General features: G+C 45.0%; 11 protein-coding genes across 11 annotated transcripts; 7 read left to right on the plus strand and 4 right to left on the minus strand.

Annotated features, from left to right (window-relative positions):
- Positions 1 to 560: 560 nt before the first annotated feature.
- On the plus strand, positions 561 to 1535 carry V865_006907 (uncharacterized protein; the record flags this gene model as incomplete). The annotated part of the gene is made up of 3 exons (XM_066230664.1): positions 561 to 749; positions 824 to 1154; positions 1213 to 1535. The coding sequence occupies 3 exons, from the start codon at positions 561 to 563 to the stop codon at positions 1533 to 1535; spliced, it is 843 nt and encodes a 280-aa protein (XP_066086761.1).
- Positions 1536 to 1627: 92 nt separating this feature from the next.
- Positions 1628 to 2374, plus strand: V865_006908 (uncharacterized protein; the record flags this gene model as incomplete). The annotated part of the gene is made up of 2 exons (XM_066230665.1): positions 1628 to 1731; positions 1798 to 2374. The coding sequence occupies 2 exons, from the start codon at positions 1628 to 1630 to the stop codon at positions 2372 to 2374; spliced, it is 681 nt and encodes a 226-aa protein (XP_066086762.1).
- A 163-nt stretch (positions 2375 to 2537) lies between these two features.
- Positions 2538 to 5471, minus strand: V865_006909 (uncharacterized protein; the record flags this gene model as incomplete). The annotated part of the gene is made up of 10 exons (XM_066230666.1): positions 2538 to 2714; positions 2782 to 2995; positions 3050 to 3269; positions 3333 to 3482; positions 3556 to 3745; positions 3807 to 3863; positions 3927 to 4138; positions 4247 to 4614; positions 4731 to 4841; positions 4912 to 5471. 10 exons carry the CDS (start codon positions 5469 to 5471, stop codon positions 2538 to 2540), a joined length of 2259 nt encoding a protein of 752 aa, XP_066086763.1.
- A 931-nt stretch (positions 5472 to 6402) lies between these two features.
- On the plus strand, positions 6403 to 7833 carry V865_006910 (uncharacterized protein; the record flags this gene model as incomplete). The annotated part of the gene is made up of 6 exons (XM_066230667.1): positions 6403 to 6568; positions 6665 to 6784; positions 6852 to 7064; positions 7151 to 7263; positions 7340 to 7560; positions 7638 to 7833. The coding sequence occupies 6 exons, from the start codon at positions 6403 to 6405 to the stop codon at positions 7831 to 7833; spliced, it is 1029 nt and encodes a 342-aa protein (XP_066086764.1).
- A 734-nt stretch (positions 7834 to 8567) lies between these two features.
- On the minus strand, positions 8568 to 11412 carry V865_006911 (uncharacterized protein; the record flags this gene model as incomplete). The annotated part of the gene is made up of 7 exons (XM_066230668.1): positions 8568 to 9214; positions 9292 to 9403; positions 9473 to 10215; positions 10271 to 10483; positions 10571 to 10616; positions 10693 to 10880; positions 10986 to 11412. 7 exons carry the CDS (start codon positions 11410 to 11412, stop codon positions 8568 to 8570), a joined length of 2376 nt encoding a protein of 791 aa, XP_066086765.1.
- Positions 11413 to 12083: 671 nt separating this feature from the next.
- Positions 12084 to 15162, plus strand: V865_006912 (uncharacterized protein; the record flags this gene model as incomplete). The annotated part of the gene is made up of 11 exons (XM_066230669.1): positions 12084 to 12125; positions 12177 to 12743; positions 12824 to 12928; positions 12994 to 13360; positions 13417 to 13570; positions 13636 to 13879; positions 13965 to 14350; positions 14409 to 14488; positions 14548 to 14695; positions 14747 to 14839; positions 14898 to 15162. The coding sequence occupies 11 exons, from the start codon at positions 12084 to 12086 to the stop codon at positions 15160 to 15162; spliced, it is 2451 nt and encodes an 816-aa protein (XP_066086766.1).
- Positions 15163 to 15710: 548 nt separating this feature from the next.
- On the plus strand, positions 15711 to 17655 carry V865_006913 (1-pyrroline-5-carboxylate dehydrogenase; the record flags this gene model as incomplete). Its single annotated transcript, XM_066230670.1, has 5 exons — positions 15711 to 15764; positions 15826 to 15933; positions 16006 to 16284; positions 16387 to 16472; positions 16542 to 17655. 5 exons carry the CDS (start codon positions 15711 to 15713, stop codon positions 17653 to 17655), a joined length of 1641 nt encoding a protein of 546 aa, XP_066086767.1.
- Positions 17656 to 17959: 304 nt separating this feature from the next.
- On the minus strand, positions 17960 to 19854 carry V865_006914 (uncharacterized protein; the record flags this gene model as incomplete). The annotated part of the gene is made up of 6 exons (XM_066230671.1): positions 17960 to 18308; positions 18391 to 19178; positions 19255 to 19315; positions 19383 to 19471; positions 19538 to 19690; positions 19756 to 19854. The coding sequence occupies 6 exons, from the start codon at positions 19852 to 19854 to the stop codon at positions 17960 to 17962; spliced, it is 1539 nt and encodes a 512-aa protein (XP_066086768.1).
- Positions 19855 to 20109: 255 nt separating this feature from the next.
- On the plus strand, positions 20110 to 20952 carry V865_006915 (uncharacterized protein; the record flags this gene model as incomplete). The annotated part of the gene is made up of 3 exons (XM_066230672.1): positions 20110 to 20291; positions 20364 to 20550; positions 20698 to 20952. The coding sequence occupies 3 exons, from the start codon at positions 20110 to 20112 to the stop codon at positions 20950 to 20952; spliced, it is 624 nt and encodes a 207-aa protein (XP_066086769.1).
- Positions 20953 to 21285: 333 nt separating this feature from the next.
- Positions 21286 to 22824, plus strand: V865_006916 (uncharacterized protein; the record flags this gene model as incomplete). Its single annotated transcript, XM_066230673.1, has 4 exons — positions 21286 to 21468; positions 21528 to 21852; positions 21922 to 22441; positions 22515 to 22824. 4 exons carry the CDS (start codon positions 21286 to 21288, stop codon positions 22822 to 22824), a joined length of 1338 nt encoding a protein of 445 aa, XP_066086770.1.
- A 335-nt stretch (positions 22825 to 23159) lies between these two features.
- V865_006917 (uncharacterized protein) lies at positions 23160 to 24323 on the minus strand (the record flags this gene model as incomplete). Its single annotated transcript, XM_066230674.1, has 3 exons — positions 23160 to 23523; positions 23601 to 24123; positions 24179 to 24323. The coding sequence occupies 3 exons, from the start codon at positions 24321 to 24323 to the stop codon at positions 23160 to 23162; spliced, it is 1032 nt and encodes a 343-aa protein (XP_066086771.1).
- Positions 24324 to 26383: the final 2060 nt, after the last annotated feature.

Consider the following 26383-nt stretch of genomic DNA (forward strand, 5'->3'; position numbering starts at 1 on the left):
CTGTTCTCATATAACTAGAGTGGCGATTTGAGAAATCTGGATTTGGGACTTGCAGAAGGCTGGGTCACATTTTCATACATGTCAGCTAGCTAATCAAGCTCAGTAACTGGACTGCATCCGGGTCCAGCTCTTTTTCCAACTGTAATTGTGTGTGTGATGGAGTCAGCTTTACGCCAGCGGGAGAGGCATTCCGGCAATTACGCCGTTGTGCTGTTCTCACGAATAGCCACTTTCATTTCAACGCCTTCGCTACGCAACATATAGCATCTTCATCTCATGTGCAGTAGTTTCGAAAAGCTCACTTCCGAGACTTACAAGGTCAGCATATAGATTACATAGAATTCTCAAGTGTATATACACTCAAAGGATGCGATTGCGTGTGGGCAAGCCTTTTTCCCTGATTCCTCACACGAGCATAGGCGTGTCAGACAAGAAAGAGTCAGGATGCACGGATGGGCACAGATCAACACATAAGTCGATGTTTTATTTGCTAATTCTTAATTTCTAACTTCTTTTCGACACCAATATGCAGTCGTAGACTTCATAAGCCATCACTCGCCATGGCTTTCTATCCTTGTGCTATCGCCAATTGCATATTCGACGCCCTCGCATATGAGAATAGCTGTTACGCTTGTCGACAAATATTCTGCTTTCAACACTACCGGCATCCTCTACACGAATGTTCACTCGGAAAGGGCAAAGGCACGATTGGTCTACGTCACACTCTTGAAGAGGAATATGAACCCGAGGTGCTTATACCACACTCTATACCTAGCCAGGTGTATTGAGTAAGGCGTGAGAGCTGATCGATGTGTATCTACAGGTGATTCAACTTCTTAGCTGTCTTAATGTCGACTCAATAAGAACTGAAGTCGAGCTACTTCGACCTGGTCATCAAGTAGCGACTGTCCATTTTTCAGTGGATTGGGCGGATTTAGCATGCAGCTACATGCAAGGACAGTCCAACTTTCACATCAAGATCGATTTTCAAGATGGTGTCAGCTGGTTTATGCGGATCAGACGACGACTATCCCGAAATTATACCGACGAACCATTGAAGCTGAACATAGCAAGTGAAGTCGCAACTATCCAAGCACTGCAATCGGCGGGAGTGGCTGTACCTAATGCTTATGCAAGGCCCTCCAATAGTCAATGTGAGTCTTCTCCTGATTTGCTGCTGCAAGTCGAATGAACGACTGACTCATATCACAGTTCATCCTAAAATCATATACTGCTATCAATCGATGATACCTGGAGCAGCCTGGGTTCCCTTCTACCATCGAAATGAAAGATATCAACCACTATCGGACCCTTCAATTAATCACGTCAAAAGCCTCGCCAAATGGTTTATTCACATGGAAAAAGCCAAGTTCGATAAGGTAGGAAGTATAACCTGCCAGAAAGACGCTACAGGGTTTGAAGTTGGTCCAATTATCGATCGATACCCATACCATTACGCACGGCCTACTTCCTGGGTCCTTTCCATACCTCAACAGACAGGTGGATCGCTACCATCGAAGCTCGTATACAGATGATCCTGGAAAGGAGATATTGTAGTCATGAGTCCGAGTTATGGATGTACCTTGCTCTGTTGGAAGCTAAAGAGCTGGTGAGAGGGTGCGACGAGATGCGACGAACCGGTCCATTTTTCATCAAGCACGACGATGACGAATATGATCATATTAGAGCGAATGAGGAAGGCGAAGTGCCTGGAGTGATCGATTGGGAATGGTGAGTCACCCAAGCCCTTTCCAACCTATGGGTACGATTCAGCTGAATTGAATGCAATCTTCACAGGTCATACACTACCACGAAGTATGAAGAGTTCATTTCACCTTCAGGATACCTACCCGATGAATTCTTTCAAGGAACGAATGATTCTTTGTCCACACTCGAGACGGCACTCATGGAAGCATATATCTCATTTGAACGACCGGATCTAGCGGCTTGCGTCAAGAACGGGAGGAAATACCACCGACTGAACGATATGCTCAAGTGGATGATGTTCGTCCCAGCTCATCTCGACGGGTTGTATCGAGCCTTTAACGAATTACCTGACGCAACACCTGCTAGAACCCAAACAGTACATGAGCGCGTTCTTGAGCTTGTTGAGAAGTATAAGGATAACGCAGGACTGAAGTACTTGTTGGCAAACCCACTGCCTCGGTTCCCAGGGGAAGATGTGGTTGTGCCTGAGGAGATTCCAGGAGGTAGGAGGAGGAACAAAAAGACGACCCATCAGGTAACAACCGAAGATGGTATGTTGCCAACAGCTAGCAACGGCGAATTGCTTTCTGGCACTTTTCATAATGAACAGCCTATCGATAGAGAACAACTAGTCATGTGTCTCCCTATGGATATCTCATATGCATGATCATGTACATGACGCGAGATGATAGTAGATTTCAACAACATGCAAAAGGCATGGCGACATGTCCTCCTGAGACCAATGCCCAGCATGTATGGGTGCTAGAGCAAGCTTGACTGCATGGAGCAATGGTGTCCATCTCGACACTATTTTGCAGTGATGACACTCTTTAAAATTTCTCCCTTGTACGATTCGAGCTTGATGCGCTTGTTGTGACCGGTTGAAGGGATGGTATGCTTCGCGGAAGCGGTAAATTTCTTTCCCTCAAAGCTCTCGCTTTCTCTTCTTTTGCCACCTTCTTAGCTAATCCTCTTTCAATCTTCCTATCTTCAGCAGCTTTGGCAGTCTGTGGAGGACAATTGTCAGTATATTCCTTATCACAACTATTCAGTCCGATTACGATGCAAGCTTACCTTAGCACCATGCCTAGCAGCACATAACCAACTAGACACTTCTCCCGCTGTCAGACTTCCAACATTCATTTTCTTACCATACAAATCTATTTCTCTATCCTGACCTCTATCATCTAGCAGCGAAGTTGGGTTGTCTGCCCCTTTAAGCTTCAATAGTAATTTGATAGCCCTCTCCGAAGCTGGTTTACGTCTCCATGATGCATATCTCGACAATCTACATCACAGATTATCAGCAGGAACAGTGATTGATTTAAGGTATGGCACTCACTGTAGGTATAGATCTCTACCCAAGATCCTTTCTATATACTTATCACCAGTCTGCAAGGCCCTTTCCAACTCATCCGCATGACCTACAGTCTTCACCCTTCCGAATGGTGATCTGGATCCCCTAGGACCAGCGAGCTCAGGAGGAATAGCATTCCGGTACGTGATAGTATACTTGGCTTGGGAAGTGGGTGAGGAAGGATCGATTGCGAGATATCCATTGCCTGTATGTAGCATGTAAGTAATGCAAGATGAGAAGTATGTTGCGGCCGATAAGAGAGACTCACCCATTGCCTCTAAGATATATTTGCCTTTGCCGCAAGCTACCCATGCATTGTTACTTGCTTTATCGACTATTGGCCGACTATCACCAGCTAGTCGGAACGGATCGTCCTGATCGATAAACGTGATCTTATAGTCACCCTGAGCGTGATCACCTGACATAGAGGAACACAAGATAAGCCAAATTGCTGATGTATAAGAGGGTTCAAGAATTAGTCTTAAACTCACTAGGTTCCTCCTGTCGCGACAGTTGACTTTCCCCTCTTTCCCTCTCCTGCTCCTCCTTTTCCTCATGTGATAATCCCCATAAAGTAGGAGATACCAACATTCCTCCAGCTTTATTGACACTATCCACTATATCGATGATGTGACAATATTCTTTACCGGTCTCCGGAGATAGCCTCAATCCCCTTCCCACCTGTTGCGTAAATCAGCTAATTTATTGGTAGGACGTGTACCTAAAAGGAAGAGAGACATACCATCTGCGCCAGTAAATTTCGGCTTTTGGTCGGTCTAGCTAGTATAACACAATCGATCTGTCAACAGGGGCAACATGAATCAGCTCCACGATTCAGGTTTAGGCGATAAATTCTACCGACCTGAGGAATATCGGCACCTTCAGTTAATACTTCACAATTGATCAACACAGGAAATTCTCCTCTCCCAAACGCTAAAACAGTCTGCTTTCTGATCTCGGGCTTAGAAAGCGAAGATATGGATCGAGCATCTATCCCGGCTTGTCTGAACGTGTCCGTCAACTCCGCTACGTGGTTGAGGTCAACACAGAATATTAAGGTCGATCGTCTATCGGCTATAACGTACCAATATGCATTCGATCCATTAGCTTACAAATACATGTGTGTGCTGTTGATGATGGGGTGTGTGGACGATACCAAGTAGAAAGGGGTAAGCCACTCACAAGCTTTGTGTAGATAGGTTCCGACTACTAAATCCCGAATCTCCTGGGTATTCAATTTACTAGCCAAACTACTAGTCTTATAATCCCCTTGGTCGTTCTCCTCGACACTTTCTAGGTCCATTTTAGCATGAACTGTTGTCGATCTAGCAGGTGATAGCCAACCATCTTCCAACATCTCTGAGATATCCCGGTGAAAGACGATTTTCTCAAATACTGCACTGAGAGCTAATTGATCCGGTCTCGAGAAAGTCGCCGAAAAGCCTATTATAGGTACATTCATCTTGCCTAGTGGAGATGTGGAAGATATTGGTAGGATTGATGGAGGAATTTGGACATTGTGGTTGAAATAGTGCAGTAGACGTAGATAGCTAACGAAGTATGAAAGATTGGTGAATTGCATCAGCATGAGTACTGTAAGAGTGCTATCGATCGACGGGATAGGACAATCCAAGAGGCAGGTAAGCGAGACGGTCTGTTCACTTACGAGTGTGCAGCAGCATGGTGAGCTTCGTCTACTATGACCAACTGGAACTCCTTGGGGTTGAATTTGGCCAATCGGTCGAGGTTGTTGAGAGTTTGGTAAGTAGCTATAGTGCTATGTATACATGGATCAGTCATTTCGCTTTGTTCAAAGATACGGAAGACTAAGATCGAATCTTACTCACACGTCCGCTTTACCACTAGAAACCCTTCTCGACTGTTCGACCTCTACTGTCCATTCTTTACCCAGGATCCTCTTCGCTGCTTTTTCAGATTGATTCGCTAACTCCACACTTCCCACTACAATCAATGTCTTTCCTCTACGACTTGGGTTTTCAGTTGTATCTGATGAGTTAGGTGCATCCGGAATATTGGAGTTGATCAATGGTATGAGATGCATGAACATTGTTGTCTTCCCACTTCCTGTCGGTGAGCTGACGCCGATTCGTGTTAATCCGCTTGACAGAGCTTCGAGACATGCTTGGATCGCATGTGCTTGGTAAGGTCGAAGGGTGACTCCACTAGCTCTGGTTGCTAATGATACATCTCCCGTGGTGTTGCTGGTATTTGAGGCCGCTAGTCCATCCTGCCGTATGGAAGTCGTGCTCGTGAATGACCTCGGGTGAAATACGATCGAAGCAACGGATGGACGACCGGTATACTTCGGAAGGATCAGCGGGATCACAGGGTGTCCTTTCGACGTGCTTCTGATTCCAAATATGGTACTAAGAGCATGTTTGCGCATATGAAGAGGCAATATCATGGTATCATGGTGATAAGTCATGAATGAGGAAGAATAAAATAAGAAGAAATCAGAAAGAGTTTCGTTTCACTTTTCCGATGGTAAAGTGGACGCGTCTGGTGGAGGTCAAAGCTCATATTTTCAGTAAAGAGAACAGCATAGAGGTGAATCCCACTTCCACCTGCTCGAACTTTAGCTGGCTCTATGGTGTTCTCGCATGCCCATTTCACGGTTCGATAATCAATCGAGAACACTGTTGTGTGCTTGATCATTGTGGTCTACCGATGACGTTCAGACTTCTATGGTGTTCCCTGTGTTTAGCAGAGTTGATGCGCTTGTTTGGATGGCTGCCTGAAGCATGACCATCAATCATAATTCAGCGCAGAGCAGATACATCGCATGTCATGTCGACACAAGTTTATCTGAATTACCTTATTTTACATGGCTAGTAAGTAAGTCAATGCTCGTGCTAGCATCAGCCAGTGAACAGAATCAGATCCTCATGATCGGCTTTCATCTCTGCATGACATTCTCTGTGAGCGAGTCGCTGTCCCGACGGCGTGGACTGCGTTCAAACCTCGTCCCTCATGCCTGATTCACAGTTCATTCTAGCCGTCATTAAACGTTTATTCCCCTCCAAACGTGAATCGAACACTTTTACTATGATCGGGTGTAATCGGATCATGGATGGTGTGTGAGGTGTTGCGTGAGATGTGGAGTCCCGGTGAATTGTTAACCGGAGAAGATGATCACTCACACGGGGCAACCGATCCGATACATCGTCAACCCCACATCCACATCCTCATCCATCCCATCTATTTAAACGACTGTCACCATCATCATCATCGTCAGTTCTCCTCTCACCTGCGACCCTTGTCAACAACCAGAACAAAGATCAGATCAATCATAAACCAACAATTGAAAGAATCATAAGATGCCTCAACCACCACTTGATCTCAACAAATACCTCTCCACCCCTCTTCCTCACTTGAGAGAACAATATCCTCCTGGAACAGGTGGTACAGGGCCTAGAGCAGAGTTCAGTGGGGATTTGAAAGGTGTACAGGAAATTGAGAATTTCGATGATGAGGTGACCAAGTGTGAGTGAAATTTGCACCCGCTATGCATCTGACGCACTGGGTATTACCTACTTTGTCAGCTATTCACTAATATCCGTTGGCTCATTCCGAACATAGACTTCAAAACTCTCCCTTCGGAGCCTATCACACCTCATCCGCACTACAAATACCCCAAATTCGTAGCTGCTCTCAACACCATACCTAACCCACTCAAAACTCCAAGTGACTTACAAAAAGGTATGTCTACCAGGTACGACCATCGAAAGGACCGGTTAAGCTGATGGCGTGTATTGTGTCACCGTAGCGCTCTCGTCGATCCCTCTTCTAGCCACCTCATCGGTTCTCACTGCCCTCGATTCCGATCCCGAAGATTTCAAGTTTGTCTATGATGCTCAAGCGCTCGATAGAGCAGGGTACGAGTCTGATGGAGGTGTCGACGGATCTGGTGAATCTAAACCACTCAAACCGGATTATGTGACTAAACCTTGGACTTTCAAGTTCAACAAATCTCCTTTGGGTGAGTTAATATATGTCATTCAGCTCTCTATGATTTGCGGGCTAAGTAAGAGAGGATGTGTAGCTAATAGCCCTTGTAACGTACAGGATCTGGTGAATTCCTCCTTACCAAAGGCGGCTCAGACGATGTCAAACTCGTTGTTAGGACTATCAACTCATCTGCGTTCACCTCAGCAGATTGGAAAGAATACATCGTGACTGTGAGGGATCTTCTTCATCAGCTTCCAGATTGTCCTCTATCAAACAAGCTGACATAGCCATCTTTCTTGGGCATAGGGTCCATACAAATACAATACCAAATCCAAAGCCTCATGGTACTGGTCCCGATCTTACAACGCCGCCAAGCGATTAGGATGTCATTATTACGTTTTGACAGATTGGCAAAGATGGACTTTCGGTTATTTCAATGAAGATCGAACACACGGTTGGACTTCGCCTATCTTAGAATACGATGCGGAGAAACCTAGTGTTTTACAGGCTTTGTTATTCTGGACTAGGTGCGTTTGACATCCACCTCCACAGTGTGATACGGTAGACGCATAATGCTTACGATCTACCGTTTGTATTATTGTAGATCCGCAATTGGTGCAGAGAACGGATACAAACCTACTCAAAAGGACGTATCTTCCCTACCTGAATTGTTCCCTGCAAACCCCGCACGAAGAATCTCTTCATCGGGAAACAAACCTCATCAACCGAGAGATGAACGAAAACCCAGAAAGGCCAATGAGAGTGATATTGAAGAGAGTGATGCGGAAGATGCTTCTTAATCACTGAGATAGTACTCACCCCCGACTCAGATCAGAAAAATGATACGTATCGGTACTGTAGTTTGGATTCCCTTTATGGTATGAGAAAGTAGATTTGATATCTATATATTGATTACTTATTGTTGATACTCCTCTCATGCACCGCGTCTTGACTATGTGAGTCACACCTTAAACCCATCAATTTGTTACGCACAGATATGAGTATACATTGTGATTTTACTGGTTGATTAAGATATTTTATCAAGATAGATAAAATGAGATCGATAATAATAGATATACAACAAGCAATATATGTTAATCTGAAATATGTATATGTATATCGATATATATTGACGATTTTCTACTTGGTATAAGATCCTCCACTGAATTGATATTCTGAGAATTTGATTATGTTATATGAAGTTTGTTTTCCTTTTATATAATTTTTCTTTTATCGTTCACCACACATACTGCCACTCCAAAGTATATGTCTAGCCGGCCTCGCAATTATAAGCAAGCATCACTCGGTCTTGATTGTTCTCCTAAGCATATAAGAAGTATCGACGGAAAGCAGTAGTTATGTGATATTAAGTAGTGTCCAGTATTTTACGATTCCATCTATCATTCCTCAATTTCGATTCTTGATTTTCTGTCTGTTTTCTTCTTCATCTAGATCTACAGTTCCTTAAACCTTCTGCTCCTGATTGATCTCTCCAACGTGTCTGAATCTACAAGGCAAGGGTGTATTCCCCTCCCTACCCAACTGCTCTTCTACTCTTCAAACTCTTCTTGACCCCTTCCAAAGCTTTCCCAACCCAATCTTCTTTCGCCTTTCCATTGACTAAACCAGCTACTAGTCCGCCAACCAGCGTATCGCCGGCACCTGTCGTACTAACAATCTCATCTTGTGCAATATCAGGCGGTAGGTAATGCTTTAATACAAGATATTTCCCTCGATGAATCTTGCTGTCAATATTGTATACAATACCATCACCACTATGGGGGGTGATGCGAGTAGGTGAAGAGGCGAGTTCCAAAAGGATCAAACCTTTACTGGAGACTTTCAGCCAGAAACTCGAAATAAAAGGTAACAATCTGATCATTTTCGGTATTATACCCTGGTCTTTTATCCATTGCCTGTCGGGTTTGCTAAGCCAGTTATCCACTTTACCTCTCCATTCATAACCGAGATTTAACGAGTTGATATATTCCCAAGATCGACTTTCGATCTCTTCCGACTTTTCTGAAAGTGTACCAACAAGGTTATAGAGATGGTCGAGTTCAAGGATATTAGGTGAGATGTTCGTCAAGGGTCTCGAATCGGTAGGGGAGGCAGGTAACAAGGATAAGAGTGAGGCAGTGAGTCGAGGGATTTTGGGTAAAGATGTAGGATCGCAAAAGGCTATAATAGATGAGTATCCTTGGGATCAGCATATATGCACAGCATCAGTCATAGAGATTGTATATAAGTAAGCTCACTCGGTATGTTCAGCTGACCACAAGTCTTGAGAATAGCTCGGACCACCTCTTCAGTGAGATTGCAATCGAAAACAACCATACTGGGGGATCGGGTTCGGATGGTATCTTCAATCTACCATGTCATTTCAATGTCAGAATCAGTTGTGAATTTGAGATGATGTTGACGACAATATTCGCTTACAGTGAGAGGAGACAACGTTTCCACAATGCCCATATCAGCCACTCCAGCCACCAAATCTCCATTCTTCTCCAACGTCAGACTGCATACCGCAGTGGATTTCCCAGATTCCCCAATCAAACCATCAGTTCTCAGTCCAGCAGCAGTGAGTTCAAGCATCAATAATTTGCCAAATGAGTCCGCTTCTTCGAGTTCCGACTGTACGGAACAGCTATCTGATAGACCTTCGTTCGACACACCCTGAGTGTGGTGGTGATGAGAGGTAGGAATGAAAGCACGGTTAGTCCCAAAAGCCGAAATGAGTTGAACAGCATGATCAGGTAGGAGATTTTGAGCAGCTTCGGCGATATTCCTTCCTACTCCTCCAGGAGAGACGAAGACTGTGCCCGGAGTGGTGGTTCGGGGTTCCAAGGTGTGTGGCGAAGTCGATGTGAGATCGATAGCTGCTGATCCAAATACCAGTACTGAAGGTTCTGGTAACTCGATTTTGGTAGAAGGTGTGGGTATGCTTGTTGGTCTGGTGGATTGGGTGGGTCTGATGGTCTCTTCGACTCCTATAGCAAGGCTCGGTTCAACCATCTGACCATTAGGCTTATGAAGAGTACTAGTGCCTTGATTGTGAGAGCTGGGCGGAGAGTAAAGGTATTTCAATGCATCCCCCTTTTCAGATTCCAGTCGGTACATCTCTGAAAGCTTCACAGCTACCTCCGCGCCGATTCGAGCGTTGTTCTCGATGAGGTTGACATCTATATGGGAATTGTAAGCTCGGGCATGTTGAGCGATCTGGACTGAGACACTCACTCAGACCCAAAGCTTTACCACCAGTCAATTCTCCTACTCTTTTCAGCAGCCAAGGTGTGACTTCTTTGCCACGCTTGTCGATTCCTAATTCCACGCTCTCTCGTACCGCTTGTTCAACGGATTTCTGAACTTCTGCTCCAGCTTCGGCATGTTGAGACGGAATGGGTACACCAAGAAGGGTGGAAAGCTTGGTCGGAAGTGAGAGCTGGGTATCTGAGGAAGACGAATCACAATCAGCTCATCTTGGACTTTCGATGAGCATATATATGCATTATCATGTGAAGCTGCTAAAAGGCTCACATATCAACCTCGCTGCAGCATCGGCATCGCCTACTCTCCACGGACTCTATCATAAGAGAATCGAGAAATCTCACGTCAGCTTTTTCGCCACTTCATACCAGACTGACACAATGAAGATTTACCTGACATCCAGAAGAAGGCGTATAGAAAGCAGGAAAATCCTGTTCATCACCATAGGAGGCAACACATACACCTTGTGTTTCAAGGACTTCCAATGTTCGAGGTATATCGAGAATGGATTTTGCACCTGCACAGAATACCGCCATAGGAGTTCGTCCGAGTTCCAGAAGGTCTGCTGAGATGTCCATGGCTGTGATATCATGGGTGTTAGCTTCAGATTTGCAATAGCAAGGACGGGCCATCTCCGGACAAGGAGGAGCACAAGCAATAGACATCCAGAATGACATCAACTCACTACTTTCAGCACCCCTGTGCACCCCACCGATCCCACCCGTCACGAAAATCTTGATACCAAGACTCTCGGCGATGTACATCGTTCCAGCTACGGTCGTTCCACCGGTCTTCTTAAGCGAAATTACTGGACCCAAATCCCTTCTCGAGACTTTGACAGCTCCTTTCGAAATCTTCGATTGGGGATCGGATAGCTGAATCAATTCTGATTCTGTCAAGCCGACATGTATCTTCCCATTGATGAGAGCGATCGTAGCTGGAACTACACCTTTTGATCTGATTATCGTTTCCAGTGAACTAGCAGTAGACAAGTTGGCAGGATGAGGCATTCCATGAGTGATGATTGCACTTTCCAATGCTACGATGGGTTTTGAGGTCGATAAAGCATCGTGAACTTCTTCTGATATTTGAAGACGATCACCCTGAAACATTTTGATAGGTAATGATCAATTGATTAGGTACACAAGAAGAAGATTAGGGTTATGTTCGAAGATAGATAATTGATTGATTGATTAGAGAAGGAGATGGAAAGGGATGAGAAGGTAGAAATGATGGATTGATGGAGAATTAGAGTTACATACCCATAATTGTTTACCTCTCGTGAGATTATATATACTTCTCCTCCTGACCGTCCCCGTCTCCAGTAGCGGGCGAGACAGCTTGTTGAAGCTCAACTCTCTTCCCTTCCCTCTCAGTACTCCTCGAGCCAACATTGACATGTCTCACAGATGACCTATCGTGACCCTCGTTCCTCTTTGATGGGTGCTAAGCGAGCTCCGAGTCCTTTGGGGTGTCTCACTCGTCGTGATGAGCGTTGTCGGTGAGTCTGGTGATGACGATGACGGGAGGAACAGTGGAGTGAAAGAAGAAAGAGATCAACATCATCGATAGATCAAAGAGGTCCAAGCTCGATATAAGTGTTTACCCCGCATTTACTTCCCACGTGGTGAGTCAGGGTGTTAGTGTGCTTACCCCACCTCCATTTGCCGTTTCTCCCGGACCGATTGTTGACGATTGTTCAGGTTCAGATACTTGGACGCAGCTTTCAATCTTGCATCCTTCTACCATCTCACCGCAGCGATATAGATCAAACATCACGTAGATGTCATTCAGAACATACGAGCAAGGTCTCAAACAAGCCACCGTAAGCTGAATGCACTCATTGTGCTTGTACGAGCTGACCATTGATCGACAGGATCAAGCGAATAAAGCTATCCAAATCGAATCCTCCTTATCCACCTTATCACCATTGATATCACCTTTACATACTTTACAAAAGGCCTTTCCAGCATATATCTCAGCAGCAGAGCTATACTCGCACTTACTCGCCTCATCCTTGGTACCGACAAATGAGGTGCCGAATATAAGGAAGAAATGGAGGTTGGTATTGGAAAGAGCCGAAAAGATCAAAAATCGAATTGAAAGTTTAGGAGGACAAGTGGGAAAGGTGGAGATAGGAGATGAAGGCGAAGAATCGGCTGTACTTAGAAGAGGATCAAAAATCAATAACATTGAGGTCCCACTGTGGACCGGAGAACCGAGTGAGGGTGATTTTAGAGATAGGTTCGTTGATGATAGACAACCTGAATTAGCGGAAGAGCAGCTGAAGCATGATCCAATATGGAAGGAGGTACCTGCAGAGGCATGGTCCTGTGATAAATATGGAGACAGATGGGTATTGAAGCAGGGGCCGGTATCGGATTGCTCGGTGGTGGCTGCTATGGGAGTAGGGTTGGAACATGATAGACATTTCGGAAACAGTGCAAGTCCCATTTCAGGCGATGCTTCCATTCCCTACCATACGTTGAACCATGTACTTATACGTTACGTGCTCAACAATAGCTTAATAGAGTGAACCTCTATCCCAAGTCTGAGGATGGACGATCCAGGAGATCTGAAAATGGCAAACATGTATTGAAGTTATTGTTAAATGGTGCATGGCGAAAGGTGAGTCAGAGTCGGCTGATCTGCTGCCAGAGTGTGCTCTGCTTGTTAGCTGACAATCATCTAAGGTGGTATTCGATTCTCTCCTTCCCCATACACCCGACTCGAAACCACTGTATACGACATGCCATCCTGCAAGCTTTCCAGATGAAGAGCGATCGACGTCGATCGGTGTCCCATGGATACCTCTCGCTCTAAAAGGATATTTCAAAGCTTTCGGTGGATATTCTTTGAAAGGTAGTAATCCCGCACCGGACATATATGCATATACAGGCTGGGTACCTGAGCGTGTCAGCCTGAAGGAAGGGTTTCAGAGGGAGAAGGACTGGAAGAGGATATATGAAAGATGGCGGAGAGGTGAAGTCATGGTCAGTCTTGGCACAGGAGAAAAAGTAGCGGACAGCCTGGTCAAGCTCCATGCTTATGGAGTAGTTGGTGAGCTATCACATCATATCTAATTTGACACTTAGCTGATGCATTCTTTTCCCCAGCTCTACGGGAGGAAGGCGTCGAACGTCTGATGGACGTCTTCGATCCTGGTGCCACTGCGTTCACGATGTCATGGGACCAGGTGTGCTCAGAGTTTGAAGCATTACATCTGAATTGGAAACCTGATCTTATGCCAGTCGTCGCAACAAGACATTGGTAAGTAAGGCATACACGTCTGTACTGTGAGCCGCTGGTACGAACTGAACTTGAAACTTGCATAGGTCATGGCCGAAGCCAAAATCTTACTCTTCAGATTCGACCCAGCCGACTGTCATCGCCAATCCGCAATACCGTCTGAAAATCGCATCGAATGCTTCTGACAGCCAGGAGATATGGATTCTACTATCTCAACATATAACGAGCAAAGATCGACCGCTGGATGATATCGCTCTTCATGTGTTTGAAGAGTATGATCACGGTGGGAAAGCGGGAAGGTTGATAAAGCCGGAAAGGGCAGATCAAACGGTGAATACCTGGTCCTACCCTCTTGACCTAATGTGCATATTTAGAGCGGATGTGAAGGGAGCTAATGACCAGTGCTTCCCTCTAGAGTCCCTACGCCAATGATATGCACATCCTTGTTCGATATACACTACGTCGGTCCAACTCGTCTATACTGGTCATTCCAGCGCGCGATAGGGGTAACTTTCAAACAGGATTTTCACTCAATGCTTTTGCTGCGCAGGGATCTACCTTGACATTGGAGAGAATAAGTCAATCGATGCCTTTCACCCAAGTCATCTCGGGATCGCTCAATAGTCGGAATGCAGGTGGTCATCCTGGTCATCCATCCCATATATTGAATCCTCAGTATAAGGTCATACTGAAACCACCACCGAGAGGTGGAAAGATCGAAGGAAGAATAACACTGCAAGGGGAGAAGGAGAGAGCTTGGAATGTGAAGTTACTTTGGGGGAAGGGAGAACTGGTATACGAGTGAGTCTACGACCTTTTGTATCACTAGGTTTGTTGTTCATTGAAAGGCGTCATGTAGTGTTAGCGAAGATATGGTGGTTGCCGATACTGGATCCTACTCGTATGGAATGGCGTACTGTGATATCTCGTCTGTCAATCGTGAGTAATTATTGGTCGACAGTATCTTCAACAATTGTTTGCTGAAGCTATGAGTGCAGCGGGTACCTATACCCTTGTAGTCTCGTCTTTTGAACCCAATCATACGGGTCTATATACCTTGTCTTTTGAATCTACAGCCCCAGTGGATATAATCACCATCCCAGCTGAAGGGGCAGGTATGTACAGTAGGGTAGTGAATGGCGCTTGGTGAGCTTGCAGTATGCGGCTTCGTTGGGTATCAGCTGACTCCTTCCATAGGACGGAAGCGTCTGCTGGAGGTAGACCCAGTTCAGGTGGGTATGATCTGAATCCAAGGATAGAAGTGATATTGCCCACACCTGGAAGCATCTTGTAAGTGACATTCTTAGCTTTCAGTACCCTTCCGCCCGGCTGACTAGGCTCGACTTAGATCTCGTCTATATCTACCTACACCTTCTTCAACCCCAATAAACCTAACCATCTTCCGCCGAGGCACTGGTGGGGGATTGGGCGAACAAATCAGTACGACAGGTCCATACGCCGATATGTTGAGTGGAGTATTCACAGGTAAAGTCAAATTGGACCAGGGGATATATGTGTTCGTTCCTTCATCTTATGAGCCGGTCAAAAGCAAATGGGTATTGAAGATTTGGTCGGATGTAGCTATAAGTGTTGAGCCATTTGTATCATCATAGAAACACATGCATAAGCTTAAGTCATTCACGTGTGGAGTGTAACTTATAAGCCGAGAAGTTTTCGGGTTCAACAACGATATCGTTTTTACCGAACCCGCGGCTTATAACTAACCTTTTGGACTCCGATCAATATCTCTCACAAGACTCAATGTGAGCTGTCACTCCGCTGTCTGCTTCGCTACAAGAATCAAAGATAGACCCCGATTGCGGAGCAGAGCGCTTACGCTTAAATATCTGCACTAACGTTGTAATGCACTGTACGGTGAATTGTCAAATCCGGAAATCCGTACTTGCGCACGAATGTAAGATACAGGACAGGGTAGATACACGTGGTGATACGACTGGATCCAATCGGCAGTGCCGGTATCTTTGCAAAGAGGATTCAACAGAGAAGAGAACAATGTAGCCATGATAGAACCCCGTACATATAAGTAGGAGTGGTAGCCTATCAAAACTTCCTTTCTCTTCTCTTCTCTTCTTTCCCCTAGATTTTTATTCCATTCTATCAGAACCGACGACCAAAAAAAAGCTTACTGTATCAAGCCAAAATGACTTCTCAACTCGCTTCTTTCAAAGTCCCCGTCATTGACAATGAGCCAATGGTGAGTACAGCTCATGAACAGCCAAGTAGACCAAGTAGCTGATGAACCCTCGCTGGAATAGAAAAACTACGCTGCTGGCAGTGAGGAGAGAAAGGGATTACAAGCCGCCGTCGAGAAGATGCTCAAGAGTGCTCCTTACGAAGTACCATGTGTCATCAATGGTAAAGAGGTGAGCTCATTTTCACCCCATCGTCCGAGTCCTAGCGAGCAGGAGTACTGACGAGATATACGGTGTTGATAGGTTAAAACCGGTGATATCCAATCCCAACCTATGCCTCATGACCATGTCAACCCCTTGTGTACCTACCACGCCGCTTCCAGCGAAGTCGTCAACCAAGCTATCGAAGGTGCCTTAGCCGCTCGACAATCTTGGGAAGAGATCCCCTGGGCCGATAAAGCTGCCATCTTCCTGAAAGCTGCCGACTTGATCGCCGGTAAATACAGATACGAATTGATGGCTGCTACCATGCTTGGTCAGGGTAAGAACGCTTGGCAAGCTGAGATTGACGCTGCTGCTGAGGTGAGTTGACAATAATCCATTTTTCTGTCTTGCGAATACAAAGGAAGGGGTTTGATGAATGTGTGAAAGCTCATAAGCTGATATATTCTGCTAAACACCTAGCTCTGTGACTTCTTGAGGTTCTCAGTCAAATACGTCGAAGAACTTTACCAACAACAACCTCCAAGAAACTCTCAAGGTGTCTGGAAGTGGGTTTATATTCCTGGACAATCTCTTCTCTCGCAATATGGGTGACTGACCTTATCTTCACCACTTAGCCGAGTCGAGTTCCGACCCCTCGAAGGTTTCGTCCTTGCTGTCACCCCTTTCAACTTCACTGCCATTGGTGGTAACCTCGTTGGTGCTCCCGCTATCGTTGGTAACGTGCTCGTATGGAAACCATCCCCAATGGCTACCTACTCCAATTACATCGTCCACAAGATCTTCCTCGAAGCCGGTATGCCCCCATCCGTTATCCAATTCGTTCCCGGAAACCCACCTGAAGTCGTCAAACAATGCATCGACCACAAAGCCTTTGCAGGTTTACACTTCACTGGATCTACCCAAATCTTCCGAAAACTGTGGAAGGACATCTCCAACAACCTTGACATCTACCGAGGATACCCACGAATTGTCGGTGAAACTGGTGGAAAGAACTTCCACTTGTACCACTCATCCGCCGAGATCAAATCAGGTGTTCACCAAGCTATTCGAGCAGCTTTCGAATACTCTGGTCAGAAATGTTCAGCCTTATCTAGATGTTACGTCCCATCTTCATTATGGAACAATGGATTCAAAGATCAATTAGTTGACGAGACCAACAAGATCACCATCGGACCATGTACCGAATGGAACCACTTCACTGGACCTGTCATTGGTCGACCCGCTTTCGACAAGATCACCTCCATCATCGAACAAGCTAAGAAAGCCGGTGGTGAAGTCATTGCCGGTGGTGAATGGGATGACTCCAAAGGTTACTTCATCAAACCTACCGTTATCGTCACCAAGGATCCTAAATCTATTTCTATGACTCAAGAGATCTTCGGTCCAGTGTTGACTGTTTACGTGTATGAAGATTCGGAATATGACAACTTGCCTAAATTGATTGAAGATACTACCGAATACGCTTTGACCGGATCAATCTTCGCTCAAGAGCGTGCTGCCTTGGTATCTGCCGCTCACAAATTACGAAACGCCGCTGGAAACTTCTACATCAACGATAAATGTACTGGTGCCGTTGTTGGACAACAGCCTTTCGGTGGTGCTAGAGCTTCGGGAACGAACGATAAATCAGGTTCGATCGCTATTTTCTCGAGATTCGTTTCGATGAGATCTATCAAGGAGAACTTCATCGCTCCTCAGGATCACTACTACCCTTCCAACTTCCTTTAAACGGCTCCAGAGGATTTAGGTGAATAGAATGTTTGGGATTTTCTTTCAGGTTCAATACGACTCTTTGACTTTTCAACAACATGTTGTCTTAATTTAACAATCTCCTTAATTAGGGTCACAACAAGATATATAAAACATTCATGGATAGATATATGCATATTTGATAGCATTATAATTTATTGAAACCCGTCCGAGATTGCCTATCACCTACATAAGAGGTATCAAAGAATGAGGAAGAATGTGCAAGGGATAGATTCCGATAATATACATCACATCGTGCATAATTCAAACTCATGCTAGAATGCTAATCAAAGACAATCTTGTTCGCTTTTGGAGCATCTGCTGGTACAACTCCCATCTTCTGCTTACGCAACCTCGCAGCTTCCCATGAAGGATGTAAATTCTTCTTCTCTTCTTTAGGTGCTTGTTGGTGTTGCTGTGGTATCACCGTCGATTTGGGTGTAGAGGCAGATCCATTTGGTATAGACGGTTGTCCACTCCTTGCACCCCATCCACTATCTCTACCTTTCATATGATCCGGTCTACCTCGCTTATCAGCCTCTCGTTTGGCTTTGGCAGCTTGATAGGCCTCTTCATCCTCTTTGGCTTTCACAACGTGTTTAGCACCTTTACCATATTTCTTTTCCCATATGCTGAGTGATAAATAGATTGAAAATTAGCTTTTCCCCCTGATGCATGAATGGATTTGTATAGATACTTTGAAATATGACTCACGCTTGTCTAGCTCTTTGACCTCTACGGTTTTTTCTCTCCTTAGTATTCTTCCCTATCACTCCATTGGGATCCAGATCATCATCTGGATCACTATCACCTTCATCACCCCTTGTAAATCCAGCCGCTAAAGAAGGTAAGAACATTGACGATGTTATATCGCCTTTGGGTAACTTCTCAGCTCTCGAAGGCTTCTCTTTGGGTTGTTGAGGAGCAGGTGTAGGTTTCGATTTCTTGCTTGGTGGAATTGGTATAGCATTTTCATCCGATATATCCTCTTCTTCCTCCTCGTCGGACTCATCAGGTTCACCGCCGATTGAACCGGATTCCCATCCAGCTTCATCGGCTGCATAATCTTGCTGAGCCAAACCCTCATCCTCCGATTCTTCACCTTCGTTCTCAGAGGCAGATCCTACTACCATCTCTTGTCCTCCCTCAATCACATCTTCATCGGACTCTGCACCATCACTTTCCTCTTCTATTTTCCTAGCACCTTTGTGCGCTGAGATCGCCTTGTTTTCCTTCTTGACATGATGCACCAACTTGGCACCTTCTTCACCTACTATCCAGCTGACAACTCCCTTGACAGCTTCAGCAACGTTCTTGGAGCTACATAGTCGGTTTTCCACTTTGGCCACTGATCCTGCAGTACTGGAAGTAGATGTGCTGGTGGTTTCTTGGATAGTAAGGAGATCGAGGATGGATTTTGGGAGGGAAGTGGCCTTGAAATGGGGATATTTACGGAGTTTGACAAGGAGATGGGATTGAGCGAGAGGATGAAGTTGAATATCCTATTTGTAACGAAATCGATATATCAGCTGGAAAAGTACAGCATCGGAGGATCAGCTATCCATGAGTCAGACTCACATGCAATATCTTGAGTTGACCTTCCAAATCAGTTACTTCAGCTTTGGTATCGGGTTTGGTCCTACATCATCATTAAATGGATTTTAGCACGGATCAATAAATTTGCACAATCAGATCAAAGGATTTACCTAAGAAACTTGATTTTCTTGATCAGTCGTCTAGTCTCAAATGTTTTGGCTTGTTTGAAGGTAGGATGAAGGGATTTGAGTGCTTGAGGCTATACAACGAGCATCAGCAATTGCAATGGCTTGACCCCATCAGTTTCAATAAAGGTCAAGCTCACTATCCGTTTAGTCGCTTGTTCAACATCGACCCCTCTAATCTCAGGTCCAGTAGCGGTGGAAGTATCTTGGACACCGTGAGAAGAAGACTCAGCAATGACAGGATCTTCAGCTACGTCCTCGGCCTCCTCGGCCTCCTCTGCCTCTTGTTGAGCCTATTCAGCGTACATTAGACTGAGCAAGATTATGGCAGAAGTCTGGGAAGCGACTGTTAACTTACTAGAATAGCTAAACGTTTTCGCTCTTCCCTCTCTTTTCCTGTCCTCTTCCGTTTCTTACCACCTGCTAAGGCATCGTTTGCTATCGACGGTGCGGACATGATGCTGGAGCGGACTTTCGTATGATATTTTGCGATATAAGGGTGAAAGGAAGAAACAGAAATTGTTATGAGCATATGAGCATCAACTTTCAACTTTTATATCTCTCTGCTGATTGTTATAGAAGTCACGTGACTCCATGTTTTCCCAGTGCTCGAGTACTCGTACCTCTATCAAGTCCCATCCGGTAGATAGACAAAGATCTTCAATACTTCCCGGATTCATACACGGCATAGCATAGCTTATCTACAGACGACATGTTGACGGCCACTCTACGCTCTCGAGCTTCTCAGATCGCTCATCGACAGGCTCTAGTCGCTTTTGCTTCAACATCCGCCTCGACAGCTGCAAAGGTCTCCCCCTCGAGTTCAAGCTCAACTCCCCGTAGAAGACGTTTGAGAGATGACGTTCCCACATCGGGTGTAGACCTGGTCGCACCGTGAGTCATGATTATGCTCAGATCCTCGTGTGTTTCATGGTAATGCTGATCACCGATGTTGTTCACCTGCAGTCCCGATCCTCAATCGAATATCCGACCAATCATATACGCTTCCAAACCCACCATTAACCCATCCACCAACTCACCTTACTCCGCATCAGAGTTCCCAACCGGGTCCAGGGATGCTAGATTGGAGAATATGGAGTTGGAATGGAGGCTGAGGAGGGAAAGAGTAGATCTGATGAATCATCGGTTCTGGGTAAGTTGTATGGTTCTTCATCTTCGGATTCATCTATAACGTGACACTTCTTTTCTCGTATCTCTGATCATTCATTCCTCATATTGCCTATCTGTTTGCTTTGACTCCATCTGCTACGGTGCTAAAGATATCTATCGATGTCAATAGGCAACCACCAACCTCTCATTCGAAGCTCTCAAAGCTCATCGTCTATCCCTCTTGCCACCCGCCTCAGACCCACCAACAGCAGAAGACGAAAGAAGAAAAGAAGATATGTTAACTCAGTTCTATGCTGACTGGCAGATAGCTAATCAGGAGAGGCAGATACGCTGGGTGAAAGAATGGTGGAGGGAGGTATGGGATGGTATCAAGATACAGGGAAAGATATACTTCCTGAGAGCGTTGAGGAGGAAGAGGAACTAGGAGATGATATTGTATGCATAACTTCACTTATCTTACTACTCCTTACAACAGCCAGATCTTCTAGTAGGCCATCAATTGTGCGATTCTCTCTGAGGACTTTGGTGATGCTCAGGAACTGATGCTAGATTAACGCTAATTCGAGATGGGTTCAATGACATTGATCGCTTGAAAGGATGGGTTCATCAGAGCTTGTTTTTTCTGCATAGACCTCTGAATCAATAGTCAATGATCTTTCAATCATCTTTCGGTGTCTTTGAAACCCCTCATTCTGCCTTATCGACCTCGACGTTTTATCTCTCGTACAGCCACTGGCTGGACACTTCGCCTTTCACCATGAAGAAACCTGATTACGCGCAATGCGCCATTCCAGGATGTCAAGCCTATGCTCTCTTTGGTAATCTTTGGTGTAGGATTTGTGGAGGGTCGTACTGCTACGATCATGTCGAAGATATCTCAACGCACATCTGTTACACTCGGGAGTACATATATCCATATAAGAGTGTAGTGGAAGAAGAAGTGAGTCGGGTTCCTTATCTCAACCAATGCACCTGCTGATTTCCCAAAACTAATTGGAGATCGCTGAAATCCTCGAAGTGATTGATTTCGACAAAGTGATGGAAGAAGTAGAAAACCTTCGACCTCCTCATAAATGCGTTTCCATCGATAAATTTGAAAGCCCCTATCACGTCAATCCGCTGAATGGATCGTTCAACTTCCACTTGCTCCTCGAATTTGAAGATGGTATGAAATGGATGATGAGAATTAGAAGGAAACAGAGTACATCTCAACCTGAGGCTGCTATACAAATGTGTCATAGGAGCGAAATAGCTACTATGAAAGCTATGTGGGATGGCGGAGTTAAGGTACCTAAATTTTATGAGAGACCTAAGGATAGTCAAGGTGAGCTTTACCTTCCATTCAATATCAGGGCAGAGATTAAGATATACTGAGAATATGAGTTGGCATCAGTTTCATATGAGCTGATCTACTTCTATCAAGATTTCGTGGAAGGAGGTCATACTACTCTTGCTTTCCGCATAGATGGACCCATATATGGCTATAAACTTATCGCCAAGGCCTTCATGCTTAGTTACGCAGCTTGGATGATCTCTTCTGAACAAGTCACATTCGACAAAGTGGGGAGTCTGACATTAGATGAAAATGGTTTGGTGGTAGTCGGTCCTCATATAGAGAGGGATCGAACTGCATCTCTTGAACATCCATATTTCGTTGGTCCATTCAATGCCGCAAAGGAAAGATGGTTATCCACAATCGACTGGAAGATGAAGTCGATCCTGGATAAGAAAGAATGTCCACCGTCGGAAGAACTTCTACATTACTTGATCATGTCAGAGATGAAAGATTTGGTCTCAGGTTGTGAGGAATTGGAGAAGGGACCATGGTACATCAGACATTACGATTTACATGGTAGGCAGTTCAAGATTGATAAGGACACGGGTGAGATGTATGCTCTTCTAGATTGGGAATGGTAAGTCTGCTCTTGTCCAAATTTGAAGTATACACACGGTATATATGGTGACTGACATGCGTGGTTCTGGTAGGGCATCTCTCTCTTGTAAGGGGGAAGCTTTCGCCCCACCAGAATTCTTTCGCTTAAGTTTTGCACGATATGGTCATGATTTAGGAGACAAGGAAGCTCTCTTAGTAGATTGTTACCGTGAACTAGGAAGACCGGATTTGGCAGATCTGGTTATAGGATCTAGAAAGTATCACTGGTTACAGAATATAGTCCTGCGCTCTTATGATAATTTGGAAGCGCTGAACGGTGGTCGTAATGCTTTCACGTCTGGGTTAGAGGGATTGGACAACCAGCCGCAAACGTTGGAAGAGTGGACAGAAATCATGTTATGATAAAGGTGTGAAGTTGTTAGTTGCGAGACAGAAAGAAGGTGGCCCTCCTGATGTACGGAATATCACCGAAAGGAAGATGAAGAAGGAATCTAGAGTGGACAAGGAGACGGAACGTGTTTCAGTTGAAGTGGTAGAGACAGCATTGTAATGTACAGCATCAGCCTCACATAGAAGAAAATGTCAAGCACTATTGTACATGTGCATGGATCAGTAGAGCGGTTTTTGACTACCAGGCAGAATTTGCATACCGAGTATGACTATGATGTATATTGACATCTTCCATAATCGAACCGCTGAACCTTCTCAACCTATATCGTGAACGTTTTATCTCCCATTCAATCTGTTCCCAGGAGTGATCTCAACCCTTCATCATCCTTGTACTTCTCCTTCATGAGTTCCACCCACTGTTCTATAGTCTGAGACTGGCCAACATAATCATCAGGAAGATCAAGGAAAGCTCTTTCCAGGGCATTGATATTACTGATATTGATAACGTTGTCTCTGAACAGGTCTACTAAACGATGATATTTTCTCCCTTTTCTGACACACTCTGCAAGATCAGGTCGACCTCTGGAGATATATGCGTCAATCATGGCGTGTTCTCGAGGTGAAAGTTGATCGTTTTTCCCTTTGATATATTCAGCAGATACGAAGCCGTTAGGAGCAGCGAAAGCTTCCTCCTTATTCGTTGTGTAAGCCCTATCACAGAAGCTGCACTCAGTGCGGTACGTATGTATGCCTTCCAGCGTGGAGTCAAACACTACACTAGCACTTACCATTCCCAATCAAGTATCCCTGTGACTTGACCGTCTGCCTGAGCTTTTATGTGATCGAATTTATCATCGTCATGCTTGATATAGAACGGACCAGAATTATCTAGCTGTTTGCAGTTCTGCACTAATTGCCTTGCTGCTTTCAAAGCAAGATAGTGTTTCACCTCTCTGTTGGAACTGCAGTAATTTCGAGACAAGATTAGAGCAATTCTATTGTCTATAGTAGCTATCCAACGCTCCTTCGGGGTGTTGAACGGTCCTCGAAAATAGGGTGGAACAGTGTAAGCAGGATGTCGCTCGATGAGTGGTCCGATGACGATATCTTGTTGATCATTATCGTCGAAACATAATGAACCGACTTTCTCAAAAGAGCATTTCTCCATCGATAAGAACCATTCTACAATGCTGTTGACGTGACGGACAGATGTTGCATCTAGAGGCAAATGACAGGTAGCGGTGGACATGAAGGGACGCCAGGTATCTCCGGGAAGCCAGTCTTGATAGCAGTAAAGTAACCTGGGATGAACTAAGAAGATATCAGCTCCACCATCCATCTAAAAGGACGATGCATATGAACATACGTTTGCTATTCTTTGGTCTAGGGTATGCTGTGGGTACAGCCACACCTGCCTTGCTTAGCCCTCGGTTGGTAGCTACTTCGCTCATGAGGTTGAGCTCTAGTGGTCCATCGGGGTACATATGTACCGCTCGTCGACGAACCCTCATGATAAGCGATGTATTATCCTCGAAATCAATCTTGATATGAAAGTTGCAAGACCCTCTGAAGTTTATGATAAGCTGTCTCCAGTGTTTTGGTATATGGATTTGATGTACTGCATAGCCCCGTCGGATTGTTTCAGCTTCCTCCTTGATGAGTTCAACATCCAGTAAATGCAGAACTTGTGATATCTAGAGATTGTGAGAATACGTAAACCATCACAGCGAAATACTTCAAGTTGTAATTACTTACCTCGGGCTGATACCAGTCTTCTATGCCTGTGATCTTGTATGAGCCATCTGGGTTCTTGCCATCATGACACTGATGATTGTCACAATGCTGATAGCAAAAGCTACCATAGCACATTTGGCATGTGCTATCTAGCACCAGCGCCTGATAGATGCAATTGAGTACATCGCAATTGGTGAATGCCATGTTTGCTGGGACGGGAGTGAGGAGAAGATCAGCATGTGGAAAGCTCAAGACTGATTTATATATAACATATGGTACTATGTATGTTTGATGCAAGGAGTATGCATGCTTTAAGTGACATGTTTTGAGGGGTGGTCGGTCAATGCGTCTATCGTTGGCGGTTCTGGCCATTCCGGTGCTGGTGGAGAATTTCTACTTGTGTGTGCTTGAGTGTGTGTGAGTGTGTGTGGGTGTGTGTGGGTGTGTGTGCGCACATAAGCTAGTCGCTTTGGCCTATCTTAAGGAAACATTTACAATTGTCCGAGCACGCCGGTGGCTATTTGTTCTGCTTCCAGTCAAATCTGGGGGATATTTGTTTAAACACATACAAACAAATGCATAACTCATATAAAACAATACATTCATCAAGTCATCGAAATACCCGTAGCTAGCGAACTCAAGAGCTAAATCACCATGTGTGCATCGTCTCAGATGTGCTCAGTGGGATTTAAAGAAGGACTCTTCAGATTCAGTTGGTCGACCTTTTGCCCACAGGGACTGGTCCGTTACTGAGAAGTGCGAGATCTACCGCGGAAACCTTGGAAATTAGCGTTCATATACATACAAAATAATCGGTAAGCTACTTACGGTTTATGCACATCATTTCGTGTTTGCCATTGGTGGTCATTGCATCGCCACATAACTCGTCTGCGGCTCCTTCCGGGTTCATGATGACTCGACAAGCTTTTGGTTGGGTCTCATCCTTATATACCTTGACAATCAAGCTTATCAACACACAAGTCAGTTCATTCCTCCCACACACTCACAGCTACAGTCATGGACTCACTAGAAGTTACGGTTTCTGCTGATAAGCTCGGGAATTGTGCTCAATGCGGTTCGATCATCGCTAATCATAGGGTGGCGAGATTAGTGACGCACATCCGTGAACCACTAAACCAATGGGGACATACGTGGAGCTGTATTGTCTGTCGGCGGGCATTATGCACGGTATTTGATCGTCTGACTTGCTTAAAGGCGAGCGTGAGATGAATTGGTGATTTCGTGATGATAAAGCAGCTGAGGAGAAGAACATCATTCTTGTCAATGTTGGGCAGCTTATATGTCCTTGAGTTGATTCAGCTGGAAGGGTGATTTTGACAGGATTCATCATTGTGTCCAGCTAACACGACCTTTCAGCATGGTATGCAGCCTCTTGCATGAAGTGGGGTGTGTTCATGATGATCAATTAACAAGAAAAGGGGTCCATCGATAGCTTGAAACCCAGTCTTGTGTATTTGATTCCCGGCATAACCAGGTAGCCTTTTGCTGACTTTGATGCGGACAATGATGGTCTTGGTTCACATAAGTGGGGAATCCATCACCATCCATTTCACTGACATTTGACAGGTTTATTGTTTGTCCTGTGCCCTAACCTGACATTTCTGATCGAGAAGCATAGCTTGTGTGTGCCACTAACACACCCTGCTCCGCTTAACCCCACATACACGCAACTGAATGATGGAGGTTATTGTTCTACAGTCTCGTTAGCCAGAGATGGTATGGGCAATAGGCTTGTGTGTGACATCGATCGACAGCTTGTACTGCTTACACCAAGCTCATAATCAGGTTGTCAGAACCGATTTGATCAGTATCCGGT

The sequence above is a fragment of the Kwoniella europaea genome, chromosome 2 (assembly GCF_036810445.1).
Source record: "Kwoniella europaea PYCC6329 chromosome 2, complete sequence".
Classification (NCBI taxonomy): domain Eukaryota; kingdom Fungi; phylum Basidiomycota; class Tremellomycetes; order Tremellales; family Cryptococcaceae; genus Kwoniella; species Kwoniella europaea.